Source organism: Anopheles funestus, chromosome 2RL (assembly GCF_943734845.2).
Source record: "Anopheles funestus chromosome 2RL, idAnoFuneDA-416_04, whole genome shotgun sequence".
NCBI classification, from domain to species: Eukaryota; Metazoa; Arthropoda; class Insecta; order Diptera; family Culicidae; genus Anopheles; species Anopheles funestus.
The window spans coordinates 79,405,597-79,423,070 of NC_064598.1; the positions used below are offsets into that span (position 1 = coordinate 79,405,597).

Sequence of the window (17,474 nt, forward strand, 5' to 3'; positions counted from 1 at the left end):
CGCATCCCAAACAAACGCTAACGGAAAACCTGCTTTTGCCTTTCTGCAGGTCAACCACTAAGCTCGATGCACCCTGGTGCTCGCCGCCCTGGGCTACACGGTAGCGCAGTGTCGGACCTCAGCAACGATTCTAGTCCCGCGCACGGCTATCCTGACTTTCCGCCCAGTCCCGACTCCTGGCTCGGTGACTGTCCGCCACCGCAAACGCAGCTTCCAGCTACCGGGGCACCGGTGGCACCCTCCGTACAACCGCCACAGGCACCGCCACCGCTCGGGGTGCTCGGGCAGCAACCGCCCCAGAATGGAACGTCCGCCCTGCACTACTGATGCAGGCGCAAAGGAGTACCGGCGAAACATTTGCCGCCGCGCAATAGTTTGCACTAGTTACGAGCACCATCATCACCGACACGAGCTGTTCCGATTCTTTTACACATTAAGTTTGTGTCATTCCCGTACTTCTGAATGGGGTTACGTTTCAGCGGTAATCGAATGTGCCATAATGAGGGGTGAGGTGGTTCATGTTTGGGTTACTTCATTTCTTGAACACTTTCTTTGTAAAGCAACATTCCCCTGCACCACCAAAAACAATCAACCATAGCGAGTACATTGAAGTCTTAAATGAGTGTAGAACTAGTCGTAAAGAAGTCGTAAGGATGGAGACAGCGTAAGGTAGCATAAGTACTAAAAACCATAAATCATCCGGTGCTAGTCGTCTTGGACACCGATAGTTAGAGAGCATTACGAAAGCGTGCAATTCCGGTGTGCCGGTAAGCAGCGAAGCTAGTGCGAAGATAGTCCAATCCCATACGTAACAAAAAAAAAAAACAATTTTCCGGTTCGGAATTGGTAAAAATCCGGCCAGTGTTAGGTCCACAAGTGTCCCCCAATGTTCGTTCCTTGAAACTGTTTCGTTTCGGTAGCGCGGTACGAAACTCATCTCCGAATCGTTGTAGTGCGAAATGTTTTGGAGACAAAAACAAAATCAAAAAGAACCCCGATCAATCTTTGCTAACGTTAAGAGTGGCTCGGGATCGAAGATGCTAGAGTGTATAGGTAAGATCGGATGTACAGCAGACAGCACTCCAAAGTTGACCAATATTTAGTGGCAAGAGCGGAAGGAAGGAAGGAACAAGTAGGATAAGAACAGTTCACTTGCCAAAACAAGTCAATCATGCACGTTCAGCCCACAAACGAACGTTCCTCATTCGGTGGCGAACGGTTGTCCTTCTGCATTATATAGCTATATACATTCATACAAAGCAAACATCTACAGCTACTAACCAATTATATGGCACCGTATCGTGCGGGAGACATAAACACAAACACACACACACACTCCGGTATCCGGTATCCTATTCAAATGTGTACATATTTATTTAATTTATTGCTACAAACAAAACAAAGGCAAGGATCGATCGTGAACAAAATACAACAACGCGCACGCGCCAAACCGAAGCTACCCGGATAAACGGGAGCACCGGAAGCCGTGCGATTTACACGTTTCCGTTCGCGTTTGATAAGACGATCACGATAGCATCCGAACGGGTCACTATTTACAGTTCCGTCGTTGCAACACCCCAGTACTGTCGCATTCGCCCACCATCCGGATCAATCGTGTCCAGCTCTAGTGTACTGTCCCGCTCGAGAATATTGCCATTCGAACCGTAACGATCCTGCGCGGTAGCTGCATCGTACTCAAGGTTGTAAGGCATCAGCCGCTGTAGCGATCCGAAGTAAGCCGCATTCGGACCGGTGTTAATAGGCCGCGGTCGTGATGCGCCTCCGTGAGCGGGCGTGTTGTACTGAATCGGTTTGAAGTAACTTTGGGAGGAAGACGGATGAAAAGAGCGCGTTGATCCGAACTGTTTCGAAAGGAATGGTGTCGCACGGGCGGTGGTCATCATCGTGCCACTATACCCACTGGCCAACGAAGAGTTCAATCCACTATCGCTCTCGAGCTGTGCCAGTTGGGGCGAACTGGTGGAGAGGTTCTTTAGCTGTAGCTTCGTGAGATTGCTTGTCCCGGATCCGGAAGATCCGGACGAGTTGGTTCCAGTTTCGGACATTCCGTTTCCGAGCGTTCCTGTCCGTTTCGCGACAAACCCCCGCGAGATGGTGTTGAGCTCCTTGTCGAACAGGAGCTGTGTGTTCTGTTCGAGCATGTACTCCCAACACTTGAACTGTTCCTCCGACATGGCCGAATCGGACTCGTCCATGCCTTCCTTTTCCTTCTCCTCCTCAATTTTAGCACGAACGGCACGTACAACGCCACCCCGCAGGCTCCGTCGTTCGTTCGCCAGATAAGTTGCATTCGGCCGTCGACTAACCATGGAACCTCCACCTGTAGACGATCCAACCACATCCAAACCCTTCGTGCGAGGTAATCCGTGCCGAGTAACCGTTTCACTGCCGCTCGTCTGATCGCTTTGTCCACTGGGCGATGATCGATCGCTTCGGCCTGAAGGGTGACGCACGAACTGTACTGCTGCCGCCGAGTGACAGCAGCTATTGTTCGTCTCGCAACAACAGCCACACTTACAAAACCCCGATATCACACCGGTTCCACCCTGTATCAGGGTCGGTTTCTTGCGGATCGTTTGACGCAACTCACGCATCAAGAAGTCAACATCCGTACCGAGATTGTTGAACCGAATGATCATCACGCTGAGATTCTCCTCCGCCCCATAACTCTGGGCAATGTCCTGTACACGCTTTGCCGCTAGCAAAATGTTCTCCTCCTTGCGAATTTCCTCCGCAACTGTTTCCATCGTGATCACTTCCCAAAGTTTTCTATTCCCCAGCACCAGATACTCGTCCGCATCGCTCAGTACCACCTCCTGCACCTCCGGATCAGGCACAGTAACGGGGAAGTTAGCACTAAGTCCCAGCTTTCTCGACGGACTTCCCTTGTTCAGCAAAACACAACGATTGTGCTTGATCAGCACGGCGGAACTCTCTCCAACGGTCGCTACACGAAGGATAAACTTACGTCCACTCGCTACCGTTTGGGGAAGATAGCTCATCGCTTCCGTAGGAAGTCGACTGCGGGCAATGTGACAGAGCGTAACGTTCACCGCTTCCTGCTGACCACGTTGCTTCAGCTCTCGATGTGCCGACAGTAGCGTGTACTTCATGTAGTCGTTCGCCGTTTCCTTCACAGTTCGTTCCTCGAGTAGTATCTTCGGGATTGCCTTCACCAGCAGGTTCGGTACACCATTGCCTGATTCACCATCAAACAATCCAAATAGACCCTCGGAGTTACAAAATGCAGGTAATCGAAGTTGTGCAATACATAACTTAGGCAGACAACCGCTCGTCTCGGCGAACCCTACCTTCCAGCAGGGTTCGTAATCTTCGTGCTCCTGGTACGGTAATGGGGCCGTAGGAAGTGAGGGCCGATTCTTCCCCGAGACATCCACCAGAGCCATTGGGCGCTGTGTTCTACATGCTTGTAGCTGTTGTGCATCCACCTGCAGCTGCCTGTTGCCCGACAGATCCAGGAACTGCAGGTTGCGCGGTACCAACGACGCAATGTTTACCTTGTCCAGCTGATTGTGGGCAAGATCCAACACTCGGAGCGTTATTGTCCTACCCAAACTGGGTACCGATTGTAGCTGGTTCGAATGGACTCGCAACACTCTCAGATTTGCCATGTTGGCAAGGTTCTCCGGTAGATGGCGCAGCTTATTACCCGAAATCACCAGCTCCTCCAGATCACCCCAGCAGCTAATGCACGTCTCGGGCATGGTCGTTAACAGATTATATCCCAGATGAAGCACCCGCAAACGAGGCAAGCATATGAGCGAGTCCAGCACACGATCGGTGAGCGAGTTGTTGGTAGCGTACAGCCGCTCCAAACTACAGCTGGAACCGAAAATGATCGGCAACGTCATCAGTTTGTTGCTCGACACGTTCAAGATCGTCAAACGCTCGCATGCGATGAAGAAATTTTCGGGCAAATCCTCGATCAGATTACACTGCAGGTAGAGTTTCTGCAGGGGAAGTTTCCGTTTCACCATCGGTGGAAAACTGGTCAACTGGTTGTAGGCAAGGTGCAATGTCTGGATCGTCGCATGTTCGTTGTTAAGCAGATGCTCCGAAATCGTATGGATCTGATTGTTGTTTGCGTACAGCGTTCTTAGCTGGTGGCAACCAACCAACCAATCGGGTAGTTCCTGCAGACAGTTGAAGCTAAGATCCATGTGCTTCAGGTTGGTCGGTGTAGCTCGGACGGATATTTTGGTGAGATCTGAAGAGAGTAACAAGAGTATAATTAGGACCTGAAGCACTTGAGGCAACCAATTTTAACTCAGCCACGTACTATTATTGCCCGCTATCAAAGAGTGCAGATTCCGTCCGCTTAGCGTAAGCTCTCGTAAACTGTTCCGGCAGCATTGGATCGTTTCCAGCTTGTCTAGCGCCGACAGATCCATAACCTCAATCGAATTTTCACTGACATCTAGCTGCGTTAGAAGCTAGATAGGGAGTGGAAAGAGGACATTGAGTTCATCACCTTAACGAGCATCGACTAAAGGTCACGACTTACTCCATAGTTTCCGAGAATAATGCTTCCTTTGAGTTGGTTACCTCGAAGGTTCACCTTGGTCAGCGGTATGTCTGGCTTTTCGTCGCTCTTTTGGGACGCATCCCGATGCTGCAGGTGTCCATTTCGAAGTGAATCGTTTCGTTGCTAAAACGGGAGAAGTACATTAGATAGACATTGCGTAAAACATACAGCAGATTTTGTGTCACTGAAATGTTTTACGCACAAACAGAGTCATCGAGCGCATGTTGTTCACCATGAAGGATGGTAACTGTTCCAGTTGATTGTAGGCCGCATTCAAGATTCTTAAGCTCGAGAGTCCTTTTAGGCTGTCTGGAAGCTCGCGTAATTCATTCCTTTCGATTGTAAACTCTTCCAGGCTGTAACGGGACAAAAGAGATGCATTAGCTAAACTTCACATTTGGGCTTTAAGTAGTATTGTCTTTCAATGTAGTAGACAGTTAAGATCTTAATCGGTGCTTATACGTCCATGACACACGCTAGATCTTTCTCAATCGAAAAAAAAGTCACCAAAGAGTTCGTTTTGGTTCGCTGCCAGCGTCGTTATGTAAATGAGATAAGTAACCATCAAACTGGCCAGAGAAAAAAAACGATCCGTATTTCATGCCTCACTTACGGATCAACTGTCCGCCAGACGAGCGTTTTCCCCCACCAACCAGTGATGAATTTCACTTTCTTTTCCAACCGCCCGGAGAATGGATCTCAATCATTTGCGTGATCACTTCATCATCAGGTCATAATTTTACAAGCGATGCCCGTGTTTTCTGGACCATTCGCAGCAAATCATACCTTCATTCGGGGCGATCGCTTCGTACGATCGTCTTGTATCAAGAAAGAAAAAAAACGAACCATCTTCTAGCACACAACTACTTCTACTAGCAGATCAGTTTCAATCAATGCTGATGCGCTTCCGTGACCATAAACAATAGATCTCCGGTCTCTTGCACCCTCAGGCTGTGGAAAAAGTTCTCCTAAGGTGGGTTCGCTTAATACACCAGAAAATGGTACAACCTCACAAAACTGCTTCACCGCACCAGTTTCGGTGCATCGCCGTAGACGTAAGCTGCAGCAGAGAGTTGCGTGCGTGGGGCGCGATTTTCCGCGTGTACCTTCGTTTTTATTATACTTTTTTGCTTATATGTGGCGCATTTTTTGTGAGTGTATTTTGTGCCGTGTGCGAAGGTATTTGGTTTTCATGAAACTATTCTCCTTTCGGTAAGCTGCGCCACCGTTACTCAACAGTGCGCCGTTAATTCGTGAATCCGCCCGTTCGATTTGTTCGTCAGCCAAATGGAAGGTATTGTTGTTGGTGTTGTTTTCTTTCCACTCACAAGCATTTAAAGTGATAGTAAAAAGAGGTAAGTGGACACTAACGTAAGAGAGAACTGCGTTTGCATAGCTTAATTTAGGTCACAAATGTGTTGCTGCCTGGTAGTACAACGAAGAGACATCCATTTTAACAAGCACATTCTGCTAATGTGGTGGAAGCTAACGCAAACTGAAAGAAAACAAAGCTAGACTGAATATTCATATCGCTTAAAGAAGAAATCAGCTTAGTGTAACTAATGTATTCTACCCGTTGTTTGCAGGGCATGGGCCATCCCTTTCCCTCTTTTTTGTTTTTGATAATTTTTCATTCGCTCGCATTATGTTTTTTAACTTATTTAGTCTTTTTCAAATTCTTGTAAGATTTTTGCTTATTTTCATTGAATTTTTATTTACGCCTAAGATTATGCAAATACAATTAAAACGTCATTTGGATTATAAGGCTTAAGAATCTTTGACCAAGCCATTAGCACCTTTTAGACTACCAATCATGTTGAATAGCTTCTAGTTTTTTTTAAATCTTGTAAAACTTTTTAATTCATTATATTAAAAATATTTTCAGGCACATCAATCGTCCGGCATTAACACTTATAAAACATGTATGCCAAAATAAAATTGAAAAATTGGTCTACAACAATATATAATACGGTATTATCATTGCTAGTTAAGCAAGAATAAGACTAATAGACTAATTTATAATAATAAATTATAAAACCTAATGTATTATATTCAATCAGTCAATTTCCCCATTGGTCTTATTTTTGCGTTATTAGGATAATTTTTCCATATTTTCAAACGTCTAGTGGACACTAATGAAATCACCCCCTAATCTCCACTTACCACCCCCATGCCTAAAGTGCACATTATTGTCCACCATTAAAATATTCAGCAAAATGGCCATAAACATGTCCATAAACCATCTTTAGTGCAATAAAACAGTGACACTATCGGCTTTCGGCTATGGAACGGAAAGTTGCAATTATGAAAAAATGAACCAAATAACACACAAACACACACACACACAACAACGATGTGAGTAACGATTATTCACATCGATAAAGATTTTCCACTATCGCACGCTATCTCTTGGGTCAGTTTTCCCTTTCTCATTTCATTTTCGACCTGCTGTCCTTGCTTGCTATACTGCTGTTAGTGTCTTTTTCTTACCCATATATTTTCGAAACAGCGTGCGAAAGCCCCGTGTGGGATTGTCGATGACGACCACGAAGCTTGATAGTAAAGGGTAAAATTGCCGCTTAAACGCACGTCACGGTCAACGGATAAAACGTGGATGGGTAGAAATCAGTGAAATGGTAAAAGTAATCCAACATACAATTCAACACACATATGAGACAGCTAGACAAATGCAGCATTCACTTGAAACGTAGTAGGCTATAGTAGAATGTCAACCGAATTTCGTACCTTTTTTTAAAGCAGCACTTTATAATCCACTCTTCTAGGTTAGTTCAAATAGCCGATAGACGCTCAATTAAACACCTTCTGCCTTAGTTCACATCAAACACAAACTTCTTGTTTCCTCGCTTCGATGGGCATTGAAATCGTTTGAACCTTCTATTGCACAATTGCGCCTACTTTTTTCCACCCCTCGTCAGGGCACTGCAGTCGAAGGTCTGCCGACTGTTGTGCCGCCTCTTAAAGGAGCCTTACTCCAGTGGTCAATAAACTATCAGCGTTTAAAAATCTTCACGCTCACAACGCCCACGGGCCGCGGATGTGTTTCGAAATTCACACCTCGTTTTTTCGGTTCCATGCACATTTCACTTCACCCATCACAACAACATTGCACCATCAAACAAACAACGGACAGCATCCTTCCAGTTCGAAGGTGTTCGAAGTTCGGACCGTATTTGGTTTACTTAGATCACTCTCTCCTTACGCACGTGTAACATATGCTCACCAGCAAAAGAAGATTGTCCACAGTTCTAAGCAATCGTCACCATTAGTTACACGCACAATGTGAAATTTTTGGGCATTTTCATGAAAACTCTCCTGCTGGAATAAACTATCCTCATGCGCTGTACAATAAAACAAAAACACTCTCTTTCACTGTGGGCAAGCGTTGACGCAAACGTACACCTCCATCGTGGAGCAAACTTCGTGTAAAACTAAACACACAGGCACTAAAGTACGCCAAGCATCGCCGTTCACGACTGACTAACTTCCCAACCTACCTTGCCGGGGATGGATCGAAAGGAAAAACGCTGTGGCTACTTCTTCGGACTCCACGGAGCAGTACAGACACACCAGCCGCAGTTTGAGTGAAACCTTCCTCTACGTTACCGTGTGCCGCTTTCAAGCTTGACCTACGCGAATGGTGGCTACCACTGTTGGAGATCCAACAAACCCACCCTCACTAAACACACACACACAGACATAGCGTACACATATGGACAAAAGATTATACACCAAGCGATGGTTGTTTTCTACGAAAGGGATGACTTTACGGAGTTGTCGTTTTTACGGGGTTTTGTTTTTTAGTGACTAATTTTAAGTATCTGCTTCAGTGCGCAACCACCGGAAGTCTGCGCACATTCGGCATACGAGCACCAGAATAGAACCTTGCGATGAAATCGATGTCACATCGACGCGTGGAATGGTGTGGACCAGAGCAAAAAAAAAGTCGTAGAAGGATGAGTTTTTCGTATCGTTTCGGTTTCTCTTGCTATCGTTATTTTGACTGCAAACAACGCCTTAAGAATGGGAACCATGCATGGTACGGATAGGTCACGGCAAACAAGCGTACAACTAGTTGGTAGTGATTCCTCATGCAGAACCAAACCGTATGCTTCGCGCATGCATGCGTAATTAATTCATTTACCATTAAGATGCTCCGGTACGGTCGTACCCTTGGAATTGACACTTGACTTGCCGCGAAAATGTGTTGTGTCTGTGGCTTTGTGATTGTCTTTTGCATAGCTTGCGCGCGCTGGTACCTCGCAAAACACAGTAGATTTGTGCTTTTTAATCCACTCATATCCTAAACCCATGCCATCACAATTCCGCGAAACAAAACGCACTCGGCAGAGATTCGTATCAGAAGTGGCTAAGTACTGCCTGTGGCGTTACTCTCCTTGAACCGACTCTCTCGGTGGCTTCGGTCATTAGTGTGACGATATGGAAATTTCACTCATCCGGTGTGCTGATGAGTATCGCCCTTTGCCTTTCGTACCAAACTCATTATGATACATCCTTAACGCAACCGGCCTACATATGACTTCTGCACAAGTCTGAAATGATTTTGCGTACGCGCAACAGCACTTAGATCATCTTCGATTTGATAGACATTTCCGGTGCTGGTTTTTGCACACTAGAGGTATGTTGACCCGTACGTGCGGTAACAAACAAACAACATATTGGAGAAACTGGAAATTATTATGAAGCGGCTATACTAAACACTTTCCCTTTTAAAGTCAAGAGGAACAACAATTTATAATTCACTTTAATTCTTTAAATTGAACATGGAGTATGTTACTTTATGAAAAATTCAGCCAAAAATGTGATGTTTGAAAAAGTGCCTCATAAAAAACTTTTCCGACAATAAGTAAGAAAATACTGTTATACTAGTCCACGCATTAACATACAATTTAACAAACAAGTTGACCTGTGGTAGAGAGCAATATGTGAACAATCCGTAATAAATATTAAAAAGTTTAGACTAAAAAAGAATGGTTAGTTGTTATACTCGATTTCGAACAGCAAATAAAAACGATCGCCCAACCGTTGTTTGCTACTTTCAAATTGTAACCACGTGTGCGCCTATGTGTTTGCTGTGAATGCGAATTGCATACCTTGCGGCGTATAAGAAAAACATCGTGCGTCAAAGAAACGATAAGTTTCGAATGACGGTTATACGTTCGGTGCGTTACGTTTGTTTTTAAACCTCAGAGTAAAATGGACTTATAATCGCATTTTTCGTCTACTAACTGAAGAATTTAAAAAAAATCATATTTTTCACTTACCTCTTAAGTGCACTAATACTATCCGGCAGCTTACGTATTTCGTTCTCACTCAAATCCAACAGCCGCAAGTTCCGTAAGCTGTACAAATTGTCGGGAAATTCTTTCAGAGCATTCCCGTTCAAGCGCAACACTTTCAGGTACGTAAACTGGCCCAACGCTCGTAGGGCAATCTCCTGCAGCTTGTTACGACCAGCAAGCAACTCCTCGACAGCAGTCGGTGCTTGCAGAAAGACGTCCGGTATCTGCTGCAAACCGGAATCATCCAGATCCAACCGTTGACTGGTGCTCCGGTCCGGTTCGTCCTGTAAAATGCGATTATATTAACACTGGAAGTCGCTCAATTTTCTCAATCAATAATCTGAACACTTTTCACACTAGAAAAGGCACATCAAATTTTTGTTTTCACCAACGACACTAACATTCGATTGACTGTGAATACAAGCACTTGTTGCAGCAGCAGCACCACCACCATCCGGGATGCGATCCAACTTATCAAACTCTATTTCCAACGAATCCAACTCGATCGCTTCCACGTCCGAGAACGTGACGCGACTCTTGTTGGACTTCAAACTGGACGTTCCATCGCCCATCGTCTTAATAATACACTTGCTCAGTACCATAGCACACGACGTAAGTAAAACCAGTCACCAAATTCCCCGACACGACACAAAACTAGTGGTTGGAAGCGCCACGCAGCGAAAGAACGTCCTACACCACCTAATGCCCGTTGGCAACTGGACTAGAACACCGACCTTACTGTCACAGAAAGAGTTCAGGAAGGATGGGCTGTGAGACACATGCTACGGTTTGCGCACAACTAGGTGGCAACGCAGCAGTGCCAGCCACTTATGTGTACGGTACACGTGATTACATAAAATTATTTGAATCTTAGCTTGCTCCAGGACCGTTTTCTTGCCAAACGACTTGATCACTAGGAGCATGTGGGGGGTGTAGGTGAATTGAAGCACTTCCGAGTCGTGTGTGTGTGCAGGAAGGAAGTGAAAGAAGACATGGCTTCGCGCGTTGTATCATACCGCACACGTGCCACAATCGTAAGCTCCAAGTCATCTTTACTCGGGAGGTAATGGTTTGTTGACTTTCTACCACTGTTGTCTGTCTTTTAAATCGGCGATTTAAGCGATGGTTAAGGAAGTAACTCGCCGTAGACAATGCGGAGTAAAGTTTATTCTCCGACTTCCTATATTGCCCTAAGGCGTATTTAGGATTAAATTTGATCAAATAAAAGCTAAAATTAAGTATTAAAAATACATCCTCAATCAAAACTTCTATTACAAAATTTAAAAGAAACAAACCGTCTTAAGTCGTCTATTAAAATTAAAAGCATCCAGGTCAAGATTTTCCAATGTACTTATGAACAAAATTTCTCAATTACAATTTTAATGTTCCTACTTCATTACATGCCAACATATGCATATGCACGGAATGTTGTAACCACATCACTCACTAATTAGTGCAGCATGCATGCACTTTAGCTGGCCACGCTACTTTGCACAGCAGCGTCACCGAAGCTTAACCGCCCACAAAGAAAAGGACACACAATTCGTCTACCAAAAAATGCCAATGTCTAAAACATTGTGCCGGATGTGTTTATTTCGTACGCATGTAAACACGATATGAAATTGTTGACAACGTAGATTAATTGTTTTGAACAAATTCTTACGCAATGCTGATTTGTTATATTTCTCGGTTCGTTAACATTCATTCCATCCTGCAAGATGCGCGGTAAATAAAATGGCAAATTTTGCGCAAAACCAAACCACCCACCAAGTCGTTGTCGACACGAGGAAAAACGTACCATCGTACACAGCAAGTTTTTCCCCCCAAGATTTGTCAATCCAGCCCGATAGTTGTAATCCTCACTGTGACAAGTTGATTTTTGGTTACAAATAGAAGCGCGCGATTGCGCAGAAGATGATCACCACCGTGCCCCGTTGTAGTTATTCAATTTACAACCCGCACACAGGTGGAGCACTGTTTTGGAAACCGCAAAGACCGAAGGCCGGACCGTATCATGCGCTTCACATCTTATGACACAATCACCCTCACGGCATCGATTTTGTTGGACCTCTCGTCACGCATCGAAGCTCGCGCCGGGGCAAGGAAAGACTTAAACTCCCTCCATCTCAGTGACTGGGGGTGGATGAGTGAAAGAGTGAAATGTGTGTCCGTTTGACTCATTTCCATTTCCGCTACGAGCCTACCCCCCAGGTAGGTAATGCTTAGGTCGGTGTAGGAGCGTTTTTAGTTTTTAAATCCACAGCTACAAAAGTCACTCACTTGGTCGCGGGTTTTGCGGTTTCTGCTTTCTGACCAATGATCATAATAGAGGTGGGAAAAGGAAGCGAGAAGAGGGACTAAAGTTTTACTTTCATTGTGAGCAATAGCTGGTGGAAAATTGGTCCTTCGTGTATCTCCAACCAAGGGGCGAACGCGCTGAAAAATGATCATCAGATCACGATCATCTTCACCGACGGCAATAAGCAACAAAAATAAAGTCACGGTTCAGGATCAACTGGAGCTTAATGATTCCACCCCAGTAAGAGGTTTAAGGGTGATGCTTTCAACCGTATCTAACGCCGTTCAACTGCTTTTAACGGACGTTGGGTGCTTTTCGTTTGTTCAAATCTTTACTCTCTTGAATCAACCGGTAGTGATTCACATGTAGCGCACGCAGTCCGTTTTTCTTTGTTTGTGCATTTCCTCGTTACGGAGGTAGTAGAGACGGAGTGAAGCAAAGGTTGAACATCTTGGTGGTCTTGGTTGAGAGTTTATGATCCTCCATTTCCCCGAGTTGCAAGTTAAACATTCCAATTTGTGCAAAACGGTCTGCATAGTACTGAGTATTGTGCATTTGGAAGTTTCAATTAATGGTTAACTGCCTAAAACGGAACAATGTTAGTCAAATGTATGTCTAATTAGCACTCATTTCGGTAGTTAAGTTTATAGTTTGTTGTAAAGGAATTAAGATATGCAAAAGCAAAATTGAAAAACAAAATCATGAAGCTTAACGCGCATTGAAATCACTTGAATGTTACCCCTTGGAATTGAAGCAACATTAAAGACAAGCCTGTTAACAGATAGAAAATCCCACTTTACATGTGTTCATTTTGTTCACCATTAATGTGCTCATTTTTTGCTCCTCTATTAGAAAACATCTTTCTGGTTTTTGTGCTATTTTCCCCTCCATTGAACTTCATTCCCCAAAGAATGCATCTGATCCGAATAGAATGCAATCAAGTTGTTTTGCAAAATCCATTTACCCAACTGATGCCATTACTGTGTTGTTTTTTTTTGCACAATAGCAAAAGTAAACGCAAACATAGCGTGATTAAACCACCCTCCCCTTCAGTGATGCGATACGAGCGGAGTGAAATCGGTCCGGAAAGCACACGAAACCCATTGCACTTCATGACTTCGTTCTTGCGAGGAAGATTGCATCGTTTGTTTTTAGTTTTTTTAAGTCAGCCATTTTCCCCTCTCTTAACCGAAATTCACAGTAGAACGTACACGATTGGCAATTTTCTAAAAGCCATCGATCCGAAACGCATGCAAGGAAAACATTCAGTACGACCTTCCAAATACTGACGCTCTGGAGGTTCTTCTTACGGACTCAAGAATTCATCGGTTACTTGAAGAGTTTGTTCCCTGGAGATCCCTTAAAACGACCACTAATGAATGTTTATTTTCCCCCAGGAACTACAAGAAACTGCTCGGCTGGAACACAAACCTTCAAAGCCCTTCGAGCCGTGAACGACACTTACCACCGACAGCCAGACGCTCCACTGGTCACGCTCCCAAGACTCACGGAAGCCCAGGAACAGTACCGTTTCCCGTTCGGCTGTCGCTACCTGGTTGCCGATGGCCATCGCCGATCCGGGATACACACCAACCGTACCGGAACAATCGATAAACTCCACACTGGTCAGGGACGAATCACGGTCGAGACTATCGCGCGCACTGGACGAACTGCCACCCTTCGGTACGATCTTGATCATTAACCGATTGTCGCACGGTGCATGCTCGAACACATTCGCACCGGCCAACTCGTACACTTCCGGCGAGAAGGATGCATTTCCTAAATTAGTAGCAAAATATTTAGAAATAAATCTCCAAATTTTCCACACCAAAAAGGAACAAACTCTCACCATGATAGACGATCAGTTTGCTGCCAACGATCGCCAAATGACGGCGGCGCCACTGCGGATACATTAACCCTTTGAGCAGCTCGACCGTGCCCGAACGCAACACACCCTTGCACATCGGTATCTCGGCCGGGCCTATGTGAAACCGGATCAGATACTTTAGCTCTGGATCGATACCGAGCCGGGCCCGGCGCGATTCGTCGAAGTAACCGAGCGACTTCAAGAATTCCTCCTGCACCAACAGTGGGTACTCGTTTTCCTCCAACCGTCTCGTACGGCCACCACCGATCTGGACCTGGAGAAGAGAAGAGTTAAAGAAAGTGTTAAAGTGCATCATAGACGAGCATAATTGGGGGATGCACCCTGGGGAGAAAATGGAACCGGAAATGGACGGATTGCGCCGTACTTTAGTTTCACTTTTAACGAGCGATGCACGAGGCAGGAAACGTCATGAGGTGAGCTGGAACTTTGTGAGTTCCATCGCACATTGTACTGTCAAACGAATGTATTGATATACATCGCTTTTCACCTTTCTTTTCCAGCTGCTTTAAACTTCATATTGCTCCAAGAATGAAAGAGACAAAGGGAGAGAGAGATAAAGCAACGCACAACTTCCTGCAGATGTACAAACTGTATTCGATATGGTTTGCTCACCACACACACACCCAGCTACGTCATTACCTAATACCTCAAAACCAACATCTAATTAATTGGTAAAACATTTCATAAGCTGCTTTCGTAAAACCATATTTTTACGCCATATTTTTGTTTCGCGCATCGAAGTCACTCGCTTTGTTGCCGCTAAATGAAAACGATCAATCTGAGATGCTTAAACATCTTTGCCTTAATTACGGTTCGCCTTGATTTGGTCACTATAATTAGCTGCTAATTTAACCAATCTTCTACCTAGGTAAATGGTTTTCATCTAAACATGCAACAATAGCCGTAAAATATTTCCGTCAGTTTCAGTGTACATACTACTTTGCGTGATTCTCACGATTACTAACAAGATGCAGACTGATGGCCTTGCGATAAGTTCTAAATGACACTTCGGCCCTTTCGCTACATCAAACCGTAGGGAAAGAAGACGTTGAAGGGCGCTCATCCACCTGTCTCTGCATTTTTGTCTCATTCAAACAGGAAAATTTAATCAATTAAAAACACCCGTTCCATTACATTCCACGTCGTTCGACACTTTCTCCCTTTTACCGTGGTTTTTAGTACAACAGGTTTTTAGTACACGGAACACGCAACTTACCCAGAGCGTGTAATCAGCCGGCAAATTCATATCTTTCACCACGTCTAGGGTGGTGGCCGTCGTGACCACATGTATCATCCGGCTACGATCCTCCGCACTGATCGCACTACGATCCGGGCCGCAGTAGATCCGCAACCAACCGCTCGTGTTCCACAGTAGCGACATCTTCGACAGCATCAAGTTGACCGGTTTGCCGATAATAACACCGGACGACGACCCGGAGCACGAACCATCCCGTACTCGCTCACCAACAGAACGCACACCCGTATCGGCAAACCGATATGCAGCCTTCGTATCGATACGCTCCTCCAAACCATCTGGCCACTTGGAACACTCTTGCTCATCTGCATTGAACTTTACCAGTTGTTTCCCATCACCATCATCCACATCATAATCTAGCACCCTTTGCAGACGGTTATTGTTACCATCGCTACCACCATCGCCGGGGATGGATTCGTAATTGATATCCGCACTAATCACAGCAAGCTTACCGGCACTGGGGAACTTTGATACGGATCCGCGTGGCGTGCGCGGTTTGTACGTGCGCAAGATCGATCCCATTCCCTGGGTCACACCATTTGTCATACCCCCGATAGGGGTGCTCGTGCTCACCACCATATTGCTGTATTACGGGTTAGAACTTTCACTCCATCAAAAAAACCAAACAAAAACACACGTAGATCACATCACACAGTAGGCTACACGAGTTGGAATTTTAACGCTTCCTTCCAAATTTGAAAAACAAATTCTCCCGAAACCACTCATCACAGCACATAGTGCACCGATGGAAACACACTCAACTGGTCACTCACTCACGGTCACGGTGGAAAACCGATGGGGAAAATGCTTCAAAACACTTCAAAACCGAACTCCAACCGAACGCTCGGACCAACGGCATGCGAATGCGAGCCTCGTTGACGCAGTTTCGGTGCAAACTGAACTAAACGATAGGTACCGAACTAAACACAGAGAGAGAAAGAGAGAAAGGGAACGAATGATGGTGGAGTCCCTCGTGGTATTTCCACGGTCAGTAGCGCCACCTTCCCTTCTTGTTTGTGCTGCTACAAAAAACACTCACACTTCATGTTAGGTGTTTCGATCAATGTGAATAAAAAAGGGGTAAATGAAGTGATAGCAAGAGAGACAACAAAGAGAGAAAGAGACCCGTTAAAACATAAATTGAAGTAGAGAAAAAAAAATCTACCGCGCACATACAACGACGGAACTCGACACGCTTCACCTGCACCGGACCTTTGCGGACTTCAGCGTGCGTGTACGTGCGATAGATGAGATGTCGCTTTTCTGCTTCTGGGAAGCAGAAGCATCGGCCCTCCAAAACCAAGTACGTACGGAACGAAGCGAGATGGCAAACCATCATAAAACGCTAACCAGTAGTTAACGCAAGCAGCATTAGCAAACATAAGCGGCATATAAATGATGAGCGATCGGGTGCTGATCGTCACCGTGCGTGCAAAACGCACCGTAGGGTCAAGTGAGAAGGCAAGCGCCATACGACAAGGGCACAACACACCAGCCGAGAGTCGCAACTTGTCCCAAAAACAAAGCAAAACCCACACAAACACTCTCTGGAAGAGTAAAACTTTTGTGCAAAAACCGCAACGAGAGGAAAAGAACGTTAGGTTAAAGGGCTTTCGGATGGTTCTGGTGGCTTTGCTTCTTTTACCATTCCTGCCCCGTTGCAGGTGGGTCAAAGAAGTTACAATGTTCTGTCAGGCACAAGAGGCAAGAAGTAATGGGGGGAAAGGCGAACAGGTAATTAAGCTTCAATAGCTGCTGGATGGGAATGATTCATTATCTAGATGTAGTTATATACATCATCATCAACATATTAAAACTATGATAAAAAGTTGTTCTATAAAAAAGTTTCCATGAATGGGGAAATGAACCGCCAAGATTGCGTTTTTGATAAGCTCATATTTGATATTTTATTTCCAATTTAAGTTTATAAATTTTATAAATTATTTATAAAAAAAAAGTTTATAAATTATGAACATTCATCTTAAACTCGAGAAATAGAAATATAAGAAGGTATAAGTCACCCCAAAAGAGATCTCTTCTAGAGAGGTAATCCACACTAAAGAAAACCATAATTCTTACTAGATTCCACCCAATCAGGAAATGTAATTTAAGATGTAAAATACTAAAAGAAGCGATCTCTTGCA

The 17,474-nt window shown here is 44.9% G+C and overlaps 2 protein-coding genes across 4 annotated transcripts in view; one reads left to right on the top strand and one right to left on the bottom strand.

Annotated features, from left to right (window-relative positions):
* Positions 1-1,504, top strand: part of LOC125761933 (LIM/homeobox protein Lhx3) — a 59,431-nt gene extending 57,927 nt beyond the window's left edge. For 2 of the 3 annotated variants that reach the window (XM_049423539.1, XM_049423541.1), the window contains exon 7: positions 50-1,504. In XM_049423539.1, coding sequence (XP_049279496.1) covers positions 50-327 — 278 coding nt within the window. In that variant the 3' untranslated portion in view covers positions 328-1,504. The remainder of the gene's footprint in view (positions 1-49) is intronic. The other variant, XM_049423540.1, reaches the window with a different exon arrangement.
* On the bottom strand, positions 1,494-16,169 carry LOC125761925 (protein phosphatase PHLPP-like protein). The gene is made up of 8 exons (XM_049423520.1): positions 15,292-16,169; positions 14,037-14,328; positions 13,653-13,966; positions 9,871-10,172; positions 4,770-4,923; positions 4,547-4,690; positions 4,322-4,475; positions 1,494-4,249 (listed from the first exon to the last, which is right to left on the bottom strand). Exons 1-8 carry the CDS (start codon positions 15,907-15,909, stop codon positions 1,554-1,556), a joined length of 4,674 nt encoding a protein of 1,557 aa, XP_049279477.1. The 5' UTR covers positions 15,910-16,169; the 3' UTR covers positions 1,494-1,553.
* Between the last annotated feature and the right edge of the window lie 1,305 nt (positions 16,170-17,474).

Bases quoted from the DNA above. Each gene is read 5' to 3' on its own strand.
- LOC125761925 (XM_049423520.1), bottom strand. From the start codon at position 15,909: ATGGTGGTGAGCACGAGCACCCCTATCGGGGGTATGACAAATGGTGTG. The intron at 13,967-14,036 runs GTGAGAGTTTGT...CTACTAATTTAG, and splicing joins CAAACTGATCGTCTATCATG to GAAATGCATCCTTCTCGCCG. The intron at 4,924-9,870 runs GTAAGTGAAAAA...GTCCCGTTACAG, and splicing joins AGTATTAGTGCACTTAAGAG to CCTGGAAGAGTTTACAATCG.